Below are 19,834 nucleotides of genomic sequence, written 5' to 3'. Positions count from 1 at the left end.
ATCATTTATAGGATAAAAGTGCTGTATAAACGGATTTTGAGCGAAGCGAAAAATCTATTTTTCAATATTTAACTTAGCCGGTGATTATATAAGCTGCAACTCTGTTGCTCGACAGAAAACTCTACGTTAAAAATCCGCCAGCGATCGCTATGCAGGTAGGGGGTGTACTTCAACAGCGCCATCTGTCGTGCAGGTACTCAGTACTCAATGTAAACAAAGAACTCAATTTTCTCTCTGTCGGGCTACCGTCAAGACCTACTAATTCGCTGTGCTAACTGGATTTGTTTTCACAACTATTGGTGAAGTACACTATTCTAGTTTTGAGCTTTCGCTATGCAGGTGTTTTATCTTCATCTCAAAACTTGAACTCGTTTTGGATAGATTTAATTATGGTAACAAATAGAGTATGGACTTTCTTTCACTTTTAAATGGCCGACCCTTCCCTTAGACGGAAGTGTGTTTAGGCTTTTAGTAATTATCTTATCACGTTATAGATTTTCCTCTATATATTTTATATCTCTCCGCCTTTATTAGGCCTCTTCGATTAACTTTCCATTTTTTATAAACATATAAAATAAATTTTAATGCTTTGTTTATATAGACCTTTCCTTAGAGTAGGCGGTCCTAACTTGGAAACCGAAGTTAATCAACATTGAGCCCTTTATATCGTCTTTAGCTTTTAAAGGATTTAAAACTTTTTAAATGTAATATTTTATGAAAGATTTTCTTTGATAGTCTTCGTACTGTTTTCAAAGATGAACTAACGTTTAGTTTTTTATACTACGCAGTTGTTGACGTTCAGGACCTTCAACATGCGCTCTATCGTTACGATAGAGAGAGAGAGTGTATCACGGTTTCACTTTGCAGTAAGAGTAAATCGATTCTGACGTTTTGTTCATTCTTTCTTAGCTTAAATGTTTTAAATTCTAATTTAAAGGAACTTTTTATTTGAAAAACCTTTCAGTTTTTTCCTTTAGTCAAATAACATGTTTTTTTGACGATATATAATTGGGCTCTTCTCTTAGGTGCGAAATCAAGAGAGAAAGAGAGAGAGAGAGATAGAGACGGAGGGAGAGAGAGGAGAGAAAACGTTCCGTTCAAGCGGGTAACGTTGTTCTCGTGTTACTCTCGTCCCTAGTCTCTGTACGGGGAGGAAGGATAAAACGTTTTTAGGTTTTTATTCTCGTCCCCAGGCTATGTGCGGTGAGAGATTGAAAACGTAGTTATATGAACTAGTGTTTAGTCTCTTTCCCAGCCACTGATTTTTCTTTTTATCTTAAAATATGTTTTCTGTTTTTTGCTGGTATTATGAGCTTGCATTATACGACTAATTTCGCAATTACTACCTTTTAATGAAGGGTAGAATTGCGTGTTTCAGGTAGAAATAAGTGCAAAACAGAAAATCGAAGTGATAAAGTGATATGCGCAAAGTGTTACAGTGTTGCGTCCGAGGGTTCGTCTGTTCGTGCCTGTCGTTCACCTAGTCCGGGACCTCTTGCAAGCTCCCAAGCCCAGGGGAGAAGTAATGTCAAAAGACTTATGGGTTCGAGAGGCCTTGACCAACGAACAGACGTTTTCCCTTTATGGTATCGGGTGTTTCTTACCAAGATCTCCCCTACCATAAGACGAGAGAGACGTTGTTTCTCCTCGCCATCCGTAGGCTTTTCGCATAAGAAACCTGTCACAAGGTTTCGAAGCCCTTAAGCGAAAGTCAGTCCTTTCAGGACAGGTCCAGCGTCCTGGTTACAGCCATTAGGACAGCTCTGACCCTATGCAGTCATCGGATAACTGCTCGCCGCCTAACAAAAGCGTAACACAGACTCCGAAAGTCTTTTTTTGTAGGCAAAGTGTTGCGGTCACAGACGTTACCCTCGTCTATTACCACAACCATTTCCGTTGATCCTTAAGGGGTTGTATGGCAAAACATGCAGTATATGCTTGCCTCCCTTATGGAAGACTATTCTGCCGATTAGTCCGTTGAGTCTAGCCGTTTATCTCATCGATATCCTGGCTTTCAGCCAACCTAACGTTCCTTTGTGCTTACTGTTGACGTTGGCGTAGCTTAGTCACGTCAGTCAGGTTGTTTAGAACCACACTCGATGCGGTCTCGTGTGGTTTTTCAGCCGCATTTGGACGTTAGGCCACTGGCTGATGCTCCTGTTGACGTTCTAGACGTTCACTAACAATCGGAGTTGACTTGTTTTGACGCTGTGCGTCAACCTCCGCATTCTAGAGTTGTTTTGACTGCTCAGTCTAGGCAGTCAAAGCAGTCTCGAGTGGACGCTGTACGTCCTCACGCACCTGTTGTGGTTGACAGTTCAGTTGTTGACAGTTCACAGACTGTCAAGCAGTTACATGACGTTGCGTTCTGGTCCGCTACTAATGCACCAGTGAGAGACTCAGCTTTTATCGGACAAGGTTCCTGTAGATGAGGAAGTTGCTGTTCTCCCTCCTACTGATATTCCCTTGAGGACTCTGTCAGATGGAGAGGAGCCTTAAGCTGCTTAGCCTCCTATGGACTTTAATTAAATCATGATGATTTTTTTAAGGATCTTCGTCCGGATCTTGTAACTGCTGCTCCTCGTTCGCCTAAACGTCAGAACTTACACTAGGCCTAGCTACTTCGAAGCCGTTGTTTTTAAGCTAGTGCTCTCTCGCTCTCCTAGAGAGCGTTACGTTGGCTAGGCGACTGGTTTTTCACCAGGAGGAGTTTGGGGGATACAGCCTTTGCTTTCCCTTCTTTTAAACTGGTTTATAGAGCGAGAGTCTGATATGACACAAGAGAAGTTCTCGGCTTGGGAGTTCATGCCTCTGCCCAGATAGACTTCTCAATTCTGGTAGACTCTCCCTGGCGCCTAGCCAGGAGACGCTCCAAGTTGTTTACAGGTCAACTTCTCAGCTGTTGTCGAGCCTTTGAAGTTTTGCTGTACTATTATGTCACGCATAACAAGGCTTTCAGGGATGGTAAACGGTTCCGCCTCAGTCGCTAACCCCGTCTGTTGCCACACCTGCTCCTGTAGACCCTAAATGGGCTTTGCTGCAAGACATGCAGTCCAAGCTGGCGTCCTTGATAGAGGACTTAAATGCGGAGAAGAACCTTCTGGCCAACAACCTTCCAACCGGTCGGTTGTGCGCCCTGTTGACGCTGAGGTAACCTACTCGCGTCTGCCAGTTGAGGTGGTTCCTCCACCGATGCGACCCAGTGTGGGTTGCCAGCCGCACGTTGACGTTAAGCGACGCTCGGAGGTGGTTGTTGACGTTCAGGACGTTCAACAACCAGCAGAGGTGACTTGTTGTGACGCAGTGCGTCAACCTCAGCAACCCGGTAGGGTGTTGACTGCACAACCCAGACGGTCTAGACAGTTTCGGGTTGACGCTGTGCTTCCTCGCGCACCCATGGTTGTTGACAGTTCACAGACTGTGCAGCAGTTCCATGATATTGCGTCCGGCTCCGTCACGCATCCACCAGTGCGACCGGATTCAGCGAGTCAGACGTTGCCCACTCCGTTGCCGTTTCCTCATCAGTTTCGGATGAGGAACCCTCTGATGAGGACGTTGCTGAACAAGACGATCAGCCCCCAGCCCTGCTATCCATCCAGAAGATGCTGAAGAAGGAACGCTGCTCAGTCAGGCTGTGGATGAGTCTGGTAGGGACGCTGTCATCCGTGGATCAATTTGTGTCACTAGGAAGACTACACCTCCGTCCTCTTCTATACCATCTAGCTTTTCACTGGAAAAAGGACAAGACGCTAGAAGCGGTCTCGATCCCGGTTTCCGAAAAGATAAAGTCTTGTCTGACTTGGTGAAAGGACTATATCAACCTAAGAGAGGGTCTTCCCCTGACTGTTCAGACTCCCAACCACGTTCTCTTCTCGGACGCATCGGACGTAGGCTGGGGTGCGACATTAGACGGACGGGAATGCTCGGGATTATGGAACTCGAGTCAAAGGACAATGCATTTCAACTGCAAGGAGCTACTGGCAGTACGTCTGGCCTGGAAAAGCTTCAGGTCTCTCCTTCAAGGCAAAGTGGTGGAGGTGAACTCGGACAACACCACGGCTTTGGCGTACATCTCCAAGCAAGGAGGGACCTACTCTCTGACGTTGTACGAGATCGCAAGGGACCTCCTCACCTGGTCAAAAGGTCTAGACATATCACTAGTAACGAGGTTCATCCAAGGCAACTTGAATGTCATGGCAGATTGTCTCAGTCGGAAGGGACAAACCATTCCAACAGAATGGACCCTCCACAAGGATGTATGCAAGAGACTTTGGGCCACCTGGGGCCAGCCAACCATAGATCTCTTCGCAACTTCGATGACCAAGAGGCTCCCAATATTTTGCTCACCAATCCCGGACCCAGCAGCAGTTCATATAGATGCCTTTCTCCTAGATTGGTCACATCTAGATCTATATGCATTCCCTCCGTTCAAGATTGTCAACAAGGTACTGCAGAAGTTCGCCTCTCACGAAGGGACAAGGTTGACGCTAGTTGCTTCCCTCTGGCCCGCGAGAGAATGGTTCACCGAGGTACTTCGATGGCTAGTAGACGTTCCCAGAACACTTCCCCTAAGGGTGGACCTTCTACGTCAGCCACACGTAAAGAAGGTACACCAAGGCCTCCACGCTCTTCGTCTGACTGCCTTCAGACTATCGAAAGACTCTCGAGAGCTAGAGGCTTTTCGAAGGAGGCAGCCAGAGCGATTGCTAGAGCAAGGAGAACATCCACCCTTAGAGTCTACCAATCGAAGTGGGAAATCTTCCGAAACTGGTGCAAGTCAGTATCCGTATCCTCGACCAGTACTTCTGTAACTCAAATAGCTGACTTCCTCTTATATCTGAGGAAAGAACGATCTCTTTCAGCTCCCACTATCAGGGGTTACAGAAGCATGTTGGCATCAGTCTTCCGTCACAGAGGCTTAGATCTTTCCAACAATAAAGATCTACAGGACCTCCTTAAGTCTTTTGAGACCACGAAGGAGCGTCGTTTGGTTACACCTGGTTGGAATTTAGACGTGATACTAAGATTCCTTATGTCAGACAGGTTCGAACCGCTACAATCAGCCTCCCTGAAAGATCTCACCTTAAAGACTCTTTTCCTGGTATGCTTAGCCACAGCTAAAAGAGTCAGTGAGATTCATACCTTCAGCAAGAACATCGGATTCTCATCCGAAACGGCTACATGTTCTACAACTTGGTTTTCTAGCCAAAAACGAGCTGCCTTCTCGGCCTTGGCCAATATCGTTCGATATTCCAAACTTATCGTATGGTTGGAAATGAACTAGAAAGAGTCTTATGCCCTGTAAGAGCTCTTAAGTTCTATTTAAAACGAACTAAACCTTTACGAGGCCCATCTGAAGCTTTATGGTGTTCAGTTAAGAAACCATCTTTGCCTATGTCAAAGAATGCTTTATCCTATTTTATCAGACTGTTAATACGAGAAGCTCATTCCCATCTGAATGAGGAAGACCAAGCTTTGCTGAAGGTAAGGACACACGAAGTTAGAGCTGTCGCAACTTCCGTGGCCTTTAAACAAAATAGATCTCTGCAAAGTATAATCGACGCAACCTATTGGAAAAGCAAGTCAGTGTTCGCGTCTTTTTATCTTAAGAATGTCCAGTCTCTTTACGAGAACTGCTACACTCTGGGACCATTCGTAGCAACGAGTGCAGTAGTGGGTGAGGGCTCAACCACTACAATTCCCTAATTCCATAACCTTTTTAATCTTTCTCTTGAAATGTTTTATTATTGTTTTTATGTTGTCCGGAAGGCTAAGAAGCCTTTCGCATCCTACTTGATTTGGCGGGTGGTCAAAGTCATTTCTTGAGAAGCGCCTAGATTAGAGGTTTTGATGAGGTCCTGTTGTATGGGTTGCAACCCTTGATACTTCAGATCCTAGGGGTCGCTCAGCATCCTAAGAGGATCGCGAGGCTCCGTAAGGAAGACGTACTTAAAAAGGCAGAGTAATTGTTCAAGTCGACTTCCTTTCCAGGTACTTATTTATTTTAAGTTTGTTATTTTGATAACTGCTAAAATGAAATAAAAAATCCTTAGCTCATAATAATGTAAACATTTATTGCTGGTCTCTACCCACCCCCCTGGGTGTGAATCAGCTTATATAATCACCGGCTAAGTTAAATATTGAAAAATGTTATTTTTATAATAAAATAAATTTTTGAATATACTTACCCGGTGATTATATATTAAAGGACCCTCCCTTCCTCCCCAATAGAGACGCAGTGGACCGAGGAGAAAATTGAGTTCTTTGTTTACATTGAGTACTGAGTACCTGCACGACAGATGGCGCTGTTGAAGTACACCCCCTACCTGCATAGCGATCGCTGGCGGATTTTTAACGTAGAGTTTTCTGTCGAGCAACAGAGTTGCAGCTTATATAATCACCGGGTAAGTATATTCAAAAATTTATTTTATTATAAAGATAACATTTTTGAGTGAGATAGCCATGTCGTCCTGATGGAAGGTTCCTTTAAGTAGCTTCTTAGGGTATATTTGACTACAATGATATTCCCAGAGAATTTACCTTTAGGTCTCCAGAATTCTAACTCCTGGCGCGAATATCCTTAAAATTTCTCTCGAGGATATGGCATAATATCAGGGGACGTATATCTTGATATGATACATAGCAATCTTCACCCCAAATAGCGTTTTTGCTTCGAGGGGGAAAGTGGCAAAAATAGAAGGGGAGCCATTATCAAGGTACCCTTCCTCCATTACTACCTTGAGTATGTAGATGGCGCCATCGTCGCCGCCATGTTTAATCCTTGTAGCGTTGAGCAAGGTGCTACAGATAAAGTAGTTTCGGGAGGGATCCTGCCAAGGCCTTTTCTATATAAAGGAGGGCGGGTCTATCAGGACGACATGGCTATCTCACCCAAAAATAGATTTTTTGCTTCGCTCAAAATCCGTTTTTTGAGTTCAGGCCATGTCGTCTTGATTGAAGGTTACCAGAGCATTATTTAGAAAGTACTGTATCTGTGGATTTTCCAAATGTGCCTTAACCTCAAGACAATATTTCCTTGGTCACTGAGGCCATAGAGACATATGGCGTTACTGTTATACGTCATTACTTCTAATCATGAACTATGTTAGTGCTTCCTGCCCCCTGCAGGGAAGAGTCATACTAGACTCAGGAAAAAGTCTCGAGGTTTGCATATCCCATATGAACAAACCTAGCAACAAGAGCATATGGGTCTCACTGTATGCAAAGCCAGTCGCAGTTTGTATTCTCAATACAAACAAAAGCTTATATGAGCCACCATAGCATCCAGAGCATACAGGATTAGCTGTATGCAAAATCAGACAAGTTTGTACCCGTGTAGGAACAAAGTATGCATAGGCAGAGAAAGGTGGTATTTGTTATTTATTTTGTTCACATGTCCATATGCAGATTATTAAGGGTTAAATAATATTCACACATCTTTATTCATTCAAATTTGGGGCGAAATAAGACGCAAATACCAATCAAATATTTATTGGTAATCAATAGTAATTCAACATACATTATATAGCGGTAATAAAATGTTAGTGAATGCAAAAGAAACATAAAATACAGACGAGACGAGAAATGCTTACTTCACCTGAAAGGGAATAATAATTAATGCCACAAAACTGAAAATTTTATAAATTTTCTAATATGCATTTCTATGAATGACTGTCTTTTCACACTGTGTAAAGAACACCTGGCACAAGTGTTATCTCTGTTTCTTCACCTTTAATAACTGGAACAGTCCATAGTGCCACCTTGGTGACACTTCACTTTACGTGTTGCACTGTGAGGTGTCAACATCTTCACCCGATTCTTAACAGTCCTAATCAATTCACTGTTCCTCGCAGCTCCAAGCGAAAGGTTTTAGCACACTGCCTGCCGCCACCATATACCTTTTCAGCTCTTGCACTTGCTTCGCGTAGTGTTTAAGGAATACTCTGGATGACTTCCATCCAGTATACGAGCGTAGATGCTCAAAATCCATGTATTGGAAAAAGTTCAATGACGAAGTAATTTTTCTGGGATCATGACCTGCGGGAGTACTGTCAGGATCCGCTCTGCAAATGAAATAGTTGATCTTTGTCCTTTGTGGTTTTAGGGATAAGTTTGAGCCTTTAAAGAGCTGTCCTCCCCTGAAGTCTGAAGTTCTACGAAGATAGACCTTTAAACACTCTACTGGACACAGCGAGACATCTTCCTTTAGAGGGCAGATTCTCCAGGGACCCCACCTTTTGGTAGGTAGCTCGTTCTTGGCGAGAAACATTGGGTCAGGGAAGAAATTCAGTTCTCCCGCTTCTGTGAACTGAATATGGCCCTCATCCCGAGAAAGGGCCACTATTTCACTAACTCTGGGCCCCGAGGCTAGAGCAAACAAGAATATAACTTTTTAAGTCAGGTCTTTCAGAGAGCAATCCTCATTGTTCACTATTGAGGCAAAGTGTAGGACCTTATCAGAGGACCATGAAATGGGCTTGGGAGGTGCTGCAGGCCTAAGTCTAGCACAGGCCTTAGGGATCTAGTTAAAGATTTCATTGGATAAGTCTACTTGAAATGTGTAAAGCAGAGGTCGAGTCAAGGCTAACTTACACGTTGTTATCGTGTTGGCTACTAAACCTTGTCCATGAAGGTGAATAAAGAAGGATAAACAGAAATCTGTTGAGATCTCTTTTGGTCTTCTTGCCTTGACAAAGGTAACCCACTTCTTCCAAGATGACTCAAATTGCCTTCTGGTAGATTTAGACTTACAGTATGTACGTCTAAGAGGTCTATACTGTCTCTTGAGATCCCAAACCTTTTCTTAACTACTAAGGAGAGAAAATCATGAGATGAAGGTTTTGGGTTTTCTGTGATAAAGCGAAGACAGTCGACTTCTGTACTCGTTGAGTCAGAACTGGGTCCGGCAGAGGGACCAGCCTCAGCTTCAATTCCAATACTAGAGGGAACCAATTGCTCTTCGGCCACTTGGGAGCCACTAGGGCTGCCGTTCCCTGAAAGGATCTCGGCTTATTGGTTGGAGGGAACAGGTAAACACAGGTCCATCTGTTTCGGTTGAGGGACATCGCGTCCACCGCTTCCGCTAGAGGGTCCTCGTATGGGGCCACATAACGAGGTGGCTTCTTGATGTCGCTCGTCGGGAAGAGGTCGATCTGCAGTTCTGGGATTTGACGTAAGATGAAGGAGAATGATCCTGCGTCTAGGGACTATTCTAACTCTATCGGCGTGAGCCTGGATAGAGCGTCCGCTGTCACATTGCGGAACCCTTAAAGGTGAACTGCTGATAAGTGCCATCTCTACTTTTCCGCCAAGCAGAAGATGGCCAACATCACTTGGTTGATTTGGGGTGATCTTGAACCTTGACGATTCAAACATCTGACTATCACCTCTCTGTCCAGAGTCAGTTTCATGTGGACTGAATGGCGAGGGGACAATTTCTTCAGCGTAAGAAAGACTGCCATGGCTTCCAAAATGTTGAATTGGAAGGTTTTGAATTGAGAGGACCAAGTCCCTTGGACTTTCCTTTGGTGAGAGTGACCTCCCCATCCTTCCTTTGATGCGTCCATGTGGATGATGACTGAAGGTAGAGGTGGTTGCAAAGGCACAGACCTCTTCAGGTTCTTGGCCTTCGACCATGGCTTGTGAAGTGATCGTTGTTGAGTTGGTATCGGTCTTCTTAGATCTCTTCCAGCGTTTGATGCGTATCTTCTCCAGACTCCTGATGCATCCTGTAGCTGTGCTCTTAGCACCGGGTATGTCACTGATGCAAACTGAAGGGAGCCCAGCACTCTCTCCTGTTGGCGTCTTGATATCCTGTTGGATTTCAGTAGTCTCTTGACAGATCCCGCTATGTCTCTCCTCTTCTCTGGTGGAATGGAGAGACGGTGTGACTGTAAGTTCCAATGTATTCCAAGCCATTGAAACTCCTGAGCTGGAGATAGTCGAGACTTTTTGACGTTGATCCCAGATGTCCCAGGAACTGGATCACTTTCTTGGATGCTTGCATGCATTCCGTCTCGGATGCTGCCCACACCAGCCAATTGTCCAGGTAGGCTACCACCTGGACACCTTCTAGGCGTAGTTGTTGAACGACTGCATCTACAAGCTTCGTAAAGATCCTTGGGGCTATGTTTAGTCCGAAGGGCATGGCTCTGAAGACGTATTTCTTCTTCTATAGCCTGAATCCTAGGTAGGAGGAGAGTGGGCGATTGATTGGAATAGGCCAATAGGCATCTGCCATATCTATGGAGACTGTGTACGCCCGTTTTGGCAGCAAGGTCCTTATGTGTTGAGGGGTTAACATCCTGAACTTGTAGTTTTCTATGAACTTGTTGAGTGGCGACAAGTCCAGAATGACTCTGAGTTTGTCTGAGTCCTTCTTGGGAACGCAAAACAGCCTTCCTTGGAATTTGATGGACTTTGCCCTCCTTATCACCCGTTTGCTCAAGAGTTCTCAGGTATATTCTTCCAGGAAGGGGGTGGAGTGTTGGAAGAATTGAGGAAATGATGGTGGAGCTGTGTCTTCCAGCTCCAACCTAGTCCGTTCTTGATTAGGCTGTGGGCCCAGGGTTCGAAGGTCCAGCGATCCCGAAATGTTTGGAGTCTTCCTCCTACCGGAAGCATCTCATTGCTTCGGTTGTCCAGAGGACTTGCCTCCTTGACCGCGCCCTCCCCTACTCCCTCTTCCTCTTGAGGGGCGTCTAGAGGAGCCTCTATTTGACCCTCTACCTTTAGGGCGAAAGGTAGTGGTCTGGCTCTCATAGACAGGAGTAAAGACTGGTGACTGGGTCACCATCTGCTGAGGTACCATCTGGTAGGTGGTTTGGGGCTGTGCTACCATCTGGGGCACCGCGGTCATTGGAAGCTGCTGTTGCTGTCTGACAGGGCAAGAGGGCAACCTTGGTCTCTCTGTCTCTTCTTCGGTTGGGGACCCTCGTCCGGGGAAGACTTCCTCTTAGCCGACATGCCCCACTTCTGGAGAAGATTCCTGTTCTCCGTGGCAGCCTTGTCGACTATTTCCTTGACCATTTCACTCAGGAAGAGGTCTTTTCCCCGGATATTGGAAGATATCAGCTTCCTGGGTTCGTGCTTCACCTCAGCCGAAGCTAACACGAACTCCCTACATGCTCTTCTGGACCTAACAAAGCCATATAGATCCTTGACCAGTGTTGTCAAATGTGATTTGGCCACGACCATGAACATGTCTGGGGATCTATGATCACTTGACATTGCCTCCAAGGTAATTTGGAGGGACAGGGATGCGGCAAGCCTTTCCTTTGTCTCTTGCTCCCTACGCAAGAGAAAGTCAGACAACTTAGGGAGGTTTTCGCTGAACTGGCATCCAGCAATATCCGCCTCCAACTTCCAAACTGAGTAGGTAAGATGTATTTCCTTCCAGTCTTTATTGTCCGTAGGCAGAGCTAGGGATAGACAAGCTAGAAAAGAATTAGGAAAGACACATACATGTTTTTCCTGTCCAGCCAATTGCTGTGACCTCCCTCAAAATTAAAGCTTAGCGTTATCCTATTCAGGAAGCCCAATGGAAGAGTTCTACCCTGCAAGGATAGATAAGTATAACTTAACACTGACTTCCCAAAGGTTTAATAATGAGGGTCATTTGTAACTGATCATCTATCAGTATATGGAAAGAAATCTTCCTTTCCTTAAATAGTATGGTCTCAACAATAGACTGTGCATGGACACACAGGGTATGTTAGAAAATTAACTACTGTATGCTTTATACTAAAGCTTTCTGTTTGCAGTATGATCTATACTGCAAATATACTGGCCACTGTATAGTCATATACTGTAGTTCTAGCCGGCATGTTGCCGGCAAGGCTAGCACCTGGCGCACAAATCAGCCAGAGCATTGCCGGATGGTGTGGTGGCCGGCAGCTTGCCGGTTGCAGGCGCAAGTCAGTTGTGCCGGCTGCCGGCGGGTCACCGGCTGTCAGCGCACTAGTCCAGCCGGCGCCTTGCCAGCTAGGGTAGTGGCCGGCAGCATTAACCCGGCCGGCAGCTGCCGGCTAGGTTAGTACCCGGCGGCACTAGCCGATAGAGAGAGAGAAAGCAAGGAGTGAAGGGTGATGTAAGAGCTCAGCCTTACTACCTTCCTCCAGAATGAGGGTTCAAATGGAAGGGGAGAATATATCATTCAGGCTTCCACCCACCCACAAACCATTGCCGGTCTCTGCCGGCCACGGGTCTGTGAATGGCAGTCCAAGAGAGGACTGAAGAACACTCTACAGTAAAGGGATCTCCTGCCGGCAGCCAGCCCAGCCGGCACAGCTATCCCGGAGCCTTGTGTCCATAAGGGAAAGCTGAGCGACTAAGCTACTATAAGCAGAAGCCCCGGCTGGCCCCACAACCTGCTGGCAAGTGGTGAGATTGTAGGACAACGGCCAAAGGGTTGCAATGGCTAGGCCATCACTAAATGACAGAGAGGGGTGGGGGGTGGGGGGGGTCCTGTATGAGGTGTGGAAGGAGCCGACAGGGTTCCTGTCCATCCACGCCTTTAAGAAACTCTGTTTCGGTATTGGCGCTATCCTAGGCGGCAGGAGGATATCTATTCTCCAGCCTAGGGTCTGCCAATACAGTTAAGGGTCCGGCAGCAAGCTTACCGCCTCTTCTTAATAAGAGAGAAACAGAGTTCCAGTGCCAGCGCCATCCTAGGCGGCAGAAGAATGTCTATTCTTCAGCCTAGGGTCGGCGAGCATAGGACTAGTCTACTAGACAGCAGGGAGAAGGTGGCAATATCATATAACCCCTTCAGGCGCGGTCTAGGGAGGTCTAGCCTCCTATGCTGGCAGCATAGTCCAACAGGGGAATGACTATTCACCCTGCCGGCCAGCTGCCGGCACAAGGCTATATACTCTGAGGCTCTGACTGAAACCCAAAACCTGCTATCTGCGGCTAAGGGAAGGGACAGAAAACCCTAGCCTAGTCCTGCCTGAATGACAACTCGAGGCACGACCAACTAGGGTTGTAGCCTAAGGCTACACTCAGAGGGAAGGAGGGATTACCCTTAAATCTCCACCGGAGACGAGTATCGGTTTATATAATAATTCTAGGAGATATCTATCTCTGCCCGAATTGATAAAACGATACACGAGGATAACGGGGGAACATGTATGAAAGTATACTAGTAGCCTAGTGGCAGGCGAGAATAGACTACCTTAATCACCGAAACACTCGTATACTATCTCAGAAGAGGAAAATTTATATGCAATCAATGTATCTTACATGTATAAATTGCCTAAATAGCTTCATTTAAATTTAATAACACTAGGAAAGTCTATTACAGTATATCATGCATGAAAGTAAACTAAAACGCCTAGGCTAGGAAGCCTAGCGTAAGCAAGGTTCGGTTACCTAAATCGCCGAAACTATTTAGAATACAATCGGCATAATATAATTAACTCCTAGCAATGAGGACGGATTAGCTATAGTTATTCATGCTATTTATACCGGGAAGTCATTCTGGCTAACTAAATAACTCGTACGTTACGAACGATAGCGCCCGTGGCGCCTCCGGTTCAGGCAACAGCTCTTCCACTTAATTTAACATAATTTCACTGTGAGACAAGAGCTAAAATTTATACAATGTAAAGATCAAATACTCAACTTTCCAGAGTCAGAAGAGGCTGGAGATTGCATGATAAATCCAATGAGATAAACGAATACACGAGAGCGAACAGGAAAATCACCGAGCTAGTAGCGCTACACTTAAAGGAATAAACATGGCGGTGACGATTGCGCCATCTAGATACTCAAGGTAGTAACGGAGAAGGGTACCTTGATAACGACTCCCCTTCTATTTTTGCCACTTTCCCCCTCGAAGCGAAAACGCTATTCGGGGTGAAGATTGCTATGTCTCGTATCAAGATATACGTCTCCTGATATTATGCGATATCCTTGAGAGATATTCTAAGGATATTCGCGCCAGGAGTTAGAATTCTGGAGACCTAAAGGTAAATTCTCTGGGAATATCACTGTAGTCAAATATACCCTAGGAAACTACTTAAAGGAACCTTCCATCAGGACGACATGGCCTGAGCCCAAAAATATTTATTCATTCTTTTGTAGACTTAAATGTAAAGAAATACAGTGATCCTCAGTTAACCAACCTAGAGAACATTGTGAAAGTAATTTAAGGCTGTTAATTAATTTATTTTAAACTATTTTACATTTGTTCCTACTCTTAGGATAGATAGATATCAGTGAAGCTGGAGTACTTGGCGGTTAAACTTTTTTAACAAAGTGGCTTTTAGTTACCAGCCAGGGGTGAGGAAGCCTTATCCTCCTGTTGCCTCACTGAGCAGTCCCTTTTGATTTTGGCCATCATTAGGAACAGATGTTCTTCCACTGGCTGGAGTATCTTAGTTGTTTGATTGCTTTTTTCTTTATTTTATTATAGTTTGCGATTGTTTTATACCGCTGAATAGCACAGTCGTGTTTTTGGCGTCTCAGCAAACTTGGCTTTTAGAATTTTCCTTTCTAACTTTTGGACATTTGTTCCCAATGTTGACGTGCTACCCCTTTAGACTTAATTCTTCAGAAGGGTAATAAACTTCAGTGACTTATGACATTGTCCTTGCGTGTGAACTTGAGTGGCCGGCTAATATTCTCCTCTTGTGTCAGACTTCTTCGATTTTCAAACCCCCCCCACGAGTTTGGAATAAGACTGTATCCGTGTCGGGATTAACAAGATATGTGCGCTCTCGAGTAATATGTCTCCCAGTGCCCAATGTTTGGACACTAAATTATCGTTTATCGATGAATGCACTGCTTTGGGCGCACAACCTTTCGAACTTGATTGGAAACTCACCTCGACAGACCTTGTCTATGCTTAGAGCACTCCTGATGCAACATTCCGAGCGGGGTAGCTGGCTACCCCTACCCCTACTGCTAACGTAGCAGTTGGGGTAGTTATCCCTCGCCAAAATCTTATGGCTCGTCTTTCAACTTTGCTGAAAGTAATATCCCATATAAATAGCTCTAGGTTTGTATCGTTACGAAAAATGCAAATTTCTTCCAAATTTGTCATATCTACCTGCCAATGCCTTTCCTTTTCATCTTCCCCTCTCTTGGGGCACAGCATTATAAATACTTTCAGCTGGAATTGATTCGCTTGCAGGCAAGCCCTACTTAGCGTGTAGTCTTTCTGTTATATGATATAGAATTGGTAAGCGTGTGTTGTAACCAGATAAATCTATTGATATATATATGCATGTGTTACTGTGTAGAGATTTTCTGCTCCGCATCCCTTATTGCACTGGCTGTGGAACTGCTGGTATTGCTAAACCACTGTTTCACGAGTTGTATGGAACTTCAACTGTGCACCACTTACAAGGGTCCGAGTTTTTGGTTTTACGGAATAAGTATCCAGCCAGGTGGACCAGGGACTTTCTTCCACCTAAGGATGAGTCTTCTCTTTGTAAAGGACGAGGGATTGTACTAGTGTAGGAACAAATTGCAAATTTATGAAAGTAATCTGTATTTTGTCTAACTTTACAAACCCGAGTCCTTTAATCAAAATTTTCTGCTATCACTTACCCCTTGGAATTCCTAACCGCAATCGAAGTGACTGCTCATTAGCAAGCAGAGGGTCGGGGCAGGGCTTCCTTGCTCTTGACCAGTAGTTACCTTTTTACCCGTTGTTATAAAGGAGCATCTGCCGAGTAATCCATCTTCCCTGATATCTATCCTATGTAAAGGACTCAGGTTAGTATGATTAAAAAAATTAAAGATTACTTTTCAAAATTTGCAATTTTAGAAAAGATTTTTTTTTCTTTAATACAGTTGCTGATGCTAACTATAACCATGTTATTACTTTTTTCTTCTTGATGTAGGTGATGGTGTTTACTACAAAATGTAATTACTTTTTTCCAAATTGATATAGGAGCTGATGCTCAATACAACCATGTTATTTCTTTTATCTACTTTATATTGGCGCTGATGCTTACTCCAACCTTGTTATTACTTTATTTCTACTTGAAATTGGTGCTGATGCTCACTATAACCATGTTATTACTTTTTTCCTACTTGATATAGGTGCTGATGTTCACTACAAACATGTAATTACTTTTTTCCACTCAATATAGGGGCTGATGCTCACTACAACCATGATATTACCTTTTTTTTTTTTTTTTACTTTACATAGGCGCTGATACTTACTATAACCATGTTATTACTTTCTTTTCAATTTGATATAGGTGCTGATGCTCACTACAAACATGATTCGTAAGGACTTGAATAGTCATAACATGTATGATGCTGGAACAGCACTTACTGGCCTGGCGTGTTTCATCAGTGGGGACCTTGCGAGAGATCTGGCGAATGATGTTATGACCTTGGTAAGGAGCAAACTTTCTTTTGTCTATTTGTTCCCACATAGATGCAAACCTTCATCCTTTAATAGGAGTATGATTTGAGCAAAGCTGAAAACTCGCCTGTTAGAAATTATTATTTGGTGTTGGTAGTTTGTGGCAGGTGGTGGGGAATTCCTGCCCCCCGCCAATACATTGTTAAGCCACTTTCACTTAAGGCGCCAAGCAGTACGGGTCTCCAGAACTTGATTGCTGTAATGGAGAATCAACACACGGGCATGTGATCCTGCCCTGAGGTTGCTGGCCAAAAGTGCGACACCTTTACTGTATTAGCAGGAGTAATATTGACACCAATTCTTTTTGTCCTTCTTGCAAGGGTTGTGACTCCCTACGGTTCCCCCTCCTAGTATAGATGGTAGTAATCAGTCATCACAGTTGTTGGTAGAATACTGAAAGATGGAATAAGGCAAAGTGATTGCTCTTCACTTTTTGGGTGTTCTTTGAGGCTGAAGAAATCTGCTACAGTCATACCTCTCTTCACGAAAGAATCTGCTTACGAAATTTTCATGCTGTGAAATGTGAAGCGAAGATTTTTATGACTAACATTGCGAAAAATGTTTCATGATGATAAGAGATTTATCACAGGCTGAGATAATAAATTTGTCACCCATTAAAAATATGAAGAAAATGGGTTATTCACTCAAAAAATGTATCTTTATAGGTAGTAGGTTGGTCAGGGCACCAGCCACCCATTGAGATACTACCGCTATAGTGTTATGGGGTCCTTTGACTGGCCAGACAGTACTACATTTGATCCTTCTCTCTGGTTATGGTTCATTTTCCCTTTGCTTACACACACACATCTAATAGTCTGGCCTATTCTTTACAGATTCTCCTCTGCCCTCATACACCTGACAACACTTACCAAACAATTCCTCTTCACCCAAAGGGTTAACTACTGCACTGTAATTGTTCAGTGGCTACTTTCCTCTTGGTAAGGGTAGAAGAGACTCGTTAGCTATGGTAAGCAGCTCTTCTAGGAGAAGGACACTCCAAAATCAAACCATTGTTCTCTAGTCTTGGGTAGTGCCATAGCCTCTGTACTATGGCCTTCCACTGTCTTGGCTTAGAGTTTTCATGCTTGAGAGTACACTCGGGTACACTATTCTATTTTATATCTCTTTCTTGAAGAGCTGCTAAAGTCTCTTCTACCCTTACCCAGAGGAAAGTAGCCACTGAACAATTACAGTGCAGTAGTTAACCCCTTGGGTGAAGAAGAATTGTTTGGTAATCTCAGTGTTGTCAGGTGTATGAGGACAGAGGAGAATGTGTAAAGAATAGGCCAGACTATTCGGTGTATGTGTAGGCAAAGGGAAAATGAACCATAACCAGAGAGAAGGATCCAATGTAGTACCGCCTCACCAGTCAAAGGACACGATATCCCTCAAGCGGTAGTATCTCAACAGTGACTGGTGCCCTGTCCAACCTACTACTATTAAGATACTGTGTTTTAAGGTTTCGTATACAATATAATACAGTAAATACACTATTAGTAGTTCTTTTTCAATGAACTTATGAATGTTTATCCTACCACTAGTGAAAAAAGATAAGATAAAATATAAAAGTAAAACACCTAAAGTTACTAAGTTCAAGCAGTAAAATCTGTCACACATTGCTAGCAAATTCATAAGTTTTGGGTTGTAATGCAAATGGCTCGACTGATGAGTGAGTCTAGGTACTACTTAAAACCAGAACTGATAAAGTCAGGAGCTAGACCCCGCCCTTGCCTTCAAGAGGAATCTTGCAGTGTGCCAGTTGTTGAATGTCGAGGTGTGTATATACCAAACCACTTTCACGGCCTTTATTCTACTGGAGTACCCACAAGTCTGTTGATGTCTTTGTGCTTTGTCTTGTGGTGGCTGCTCAAGTGGTGGTGAAGCAAGCCCAGACCCCATACGGAACGGTAAGCATCTCATTTATGGTAACGTTTATGAGTGATTCTGTAATGGAGGCAGAATGACTGGCTCTTTACCTCTGTTCTTTCTGCCCTGCTCTTAGGGAGGAAGTGGTTTAAGTGCTACTCAATGGATCTGACTTAATGCTAGTAAACTTCTCTTTTGAGGTCCATTCTTTAGAATTTTGAGAAGTTTTTCTCCATTCTCCTTACATGAGGGGTAGGATTGTGGAATATACTGTTTTGTTTTGTTTCTTGTTGATGTCGGCTACCCCCCAAAATTGGGGGAAGTGCCTTGGTATATGGATATGGATGGACCAACCCGTAGGTCATCCCATGCCAGGTATATTATTTTGGATTGCTATTCCATTTTGAGCAAGGGCCTATCAGCCTATTTATCCCAATGATAGACAGATAGGAAGTTGCTGGGGTCATTTCCTTGACTCCTGCACTGAACTGGATAGGTTGACATTTCCAGGGAAGAAAATAAACCTAAATATTCATTTCTGAGGGGACTTTTGAACCGTCTATCTCTTAACTGCTCTTGGAAACGATTCAACGACCATTCAACTCGCGCTGAAAACTTATTCCCTACGTAAGGCACTCACATTTGTATATCTAGGAAAATACAAATTGCTTTAATTTTTTATTTTTATTTTAGGTCTCCCTTTTCTTCCTCTCTATCTCAGTTATTCCTTACTTTGTCCTTCAGATCATTTCCGGGCCCCATCACCTTAAGAGTTTGAGATTTTACAACTGTAAGTTTGAAGCACTTGCTCAAAAGCCAAAATATAGAAGATGCTTTCAGATTTAGCTTTTTATTTTGGTAAAAATCATTGCTATAAATTTCATTTGTTCCGTAACCGAAATACAAACCACGCTATTTACAAAGGGTATTACTTTTAGCGTAGCTGAAATGGCGAGCCATTAGAATTTAACGAGGGTGTATTACCCCCGCGCTAGTTAGCGGGGGGGTAGGGGAGTGGTAGCTAGCTACCCCTCCTCCCCCTCACACACAGGTGAATACTCACTTTCACTTTTGGCTCGGACTGTGACAGACGTCTCTGTCTTGGTCCTCGCTTGGCAGCCATTGTCTGTTTTGTCTTTACTTAATCGCTTACTTTTCTTTTACTCAATATATATGTAAACATGTTTTCATGTTTGTATATATATTTGAGTATAGAAATAAGTAAGTTTCCTTTTCAGATGTGTGTGTGTAGTGTACGATATCTACGTGGAGGCCTCGGCAGTTAGGCCACCACGGCCTAATTTTATGGGTTGCGATCGAGTTTGACTTCGGTCTTTCTCTCTCTCTCTCTCTTGAGGTCGTTCACCCTTTTACTATGTTTTACTACGCCCTTGTAGCTTCCTTCCCGTGTGGGTGGGGTTGCTACGCCGTACATTTTGTCTCAATTAGTTTATGAATCTAATTGTAGTTGTTAATTTTTCAGCTTGTAGAACGATTCCTTTCGGGGTTTTCGTTTTTTTCTTTAGTGTTCATTCATTTTTAAATTACATAATTACATAGTTACATAATTATAATTGTTATAAT

General features: G+C 43.9%; 1 protein-coding gene across 3 annotated transcripts in view; it reads left to right on the top strand.

The window, feature by feature from the left end:
- g (adaptor-related protein complex 3, delta 1 subunit-like garnet) overlaps positions 1 to 19,834 on the top strand; it is a 229,698-nt gene that overhangs the window by 21,194 nt on the left and 188,670 nt on the right. For all 3 annotated transcript variants that reach the window (XM_068382137.1, XM_068382140.1, XM_068382127.1), the window contains exon 4: positions 16,215 to 16,355. In XM_068382137.1, coding sequence (XP_068238238.1) covers positions 16,215 to 16,355 — 141 coding nt within the window. The remainder of the gene's footprint in view (positions 1 to 16,214; positions 16,356 to 19,834) is intronic.

Source organism: Palaemon carinicauda, chromosome 1 (assembly GCF_036898095.1).
Source record: "Palaemon carinicauda isolate YSFRI2023 chromosome 1, ASM3689809v2, whole genome shotgun sequence".
In the NCBI taxonomy this organism is placed as follows: Eukaryota; Metazoa; Arthropoda; class Malacostraca; order Decapoda; family Palaemonidae; genus Palaemon; species Palaemon carinicauda.
Note: the sequence above shows the minus strand (reverse complement) of the source record. Positions and strands in the feature narration are given on the sequence as shown.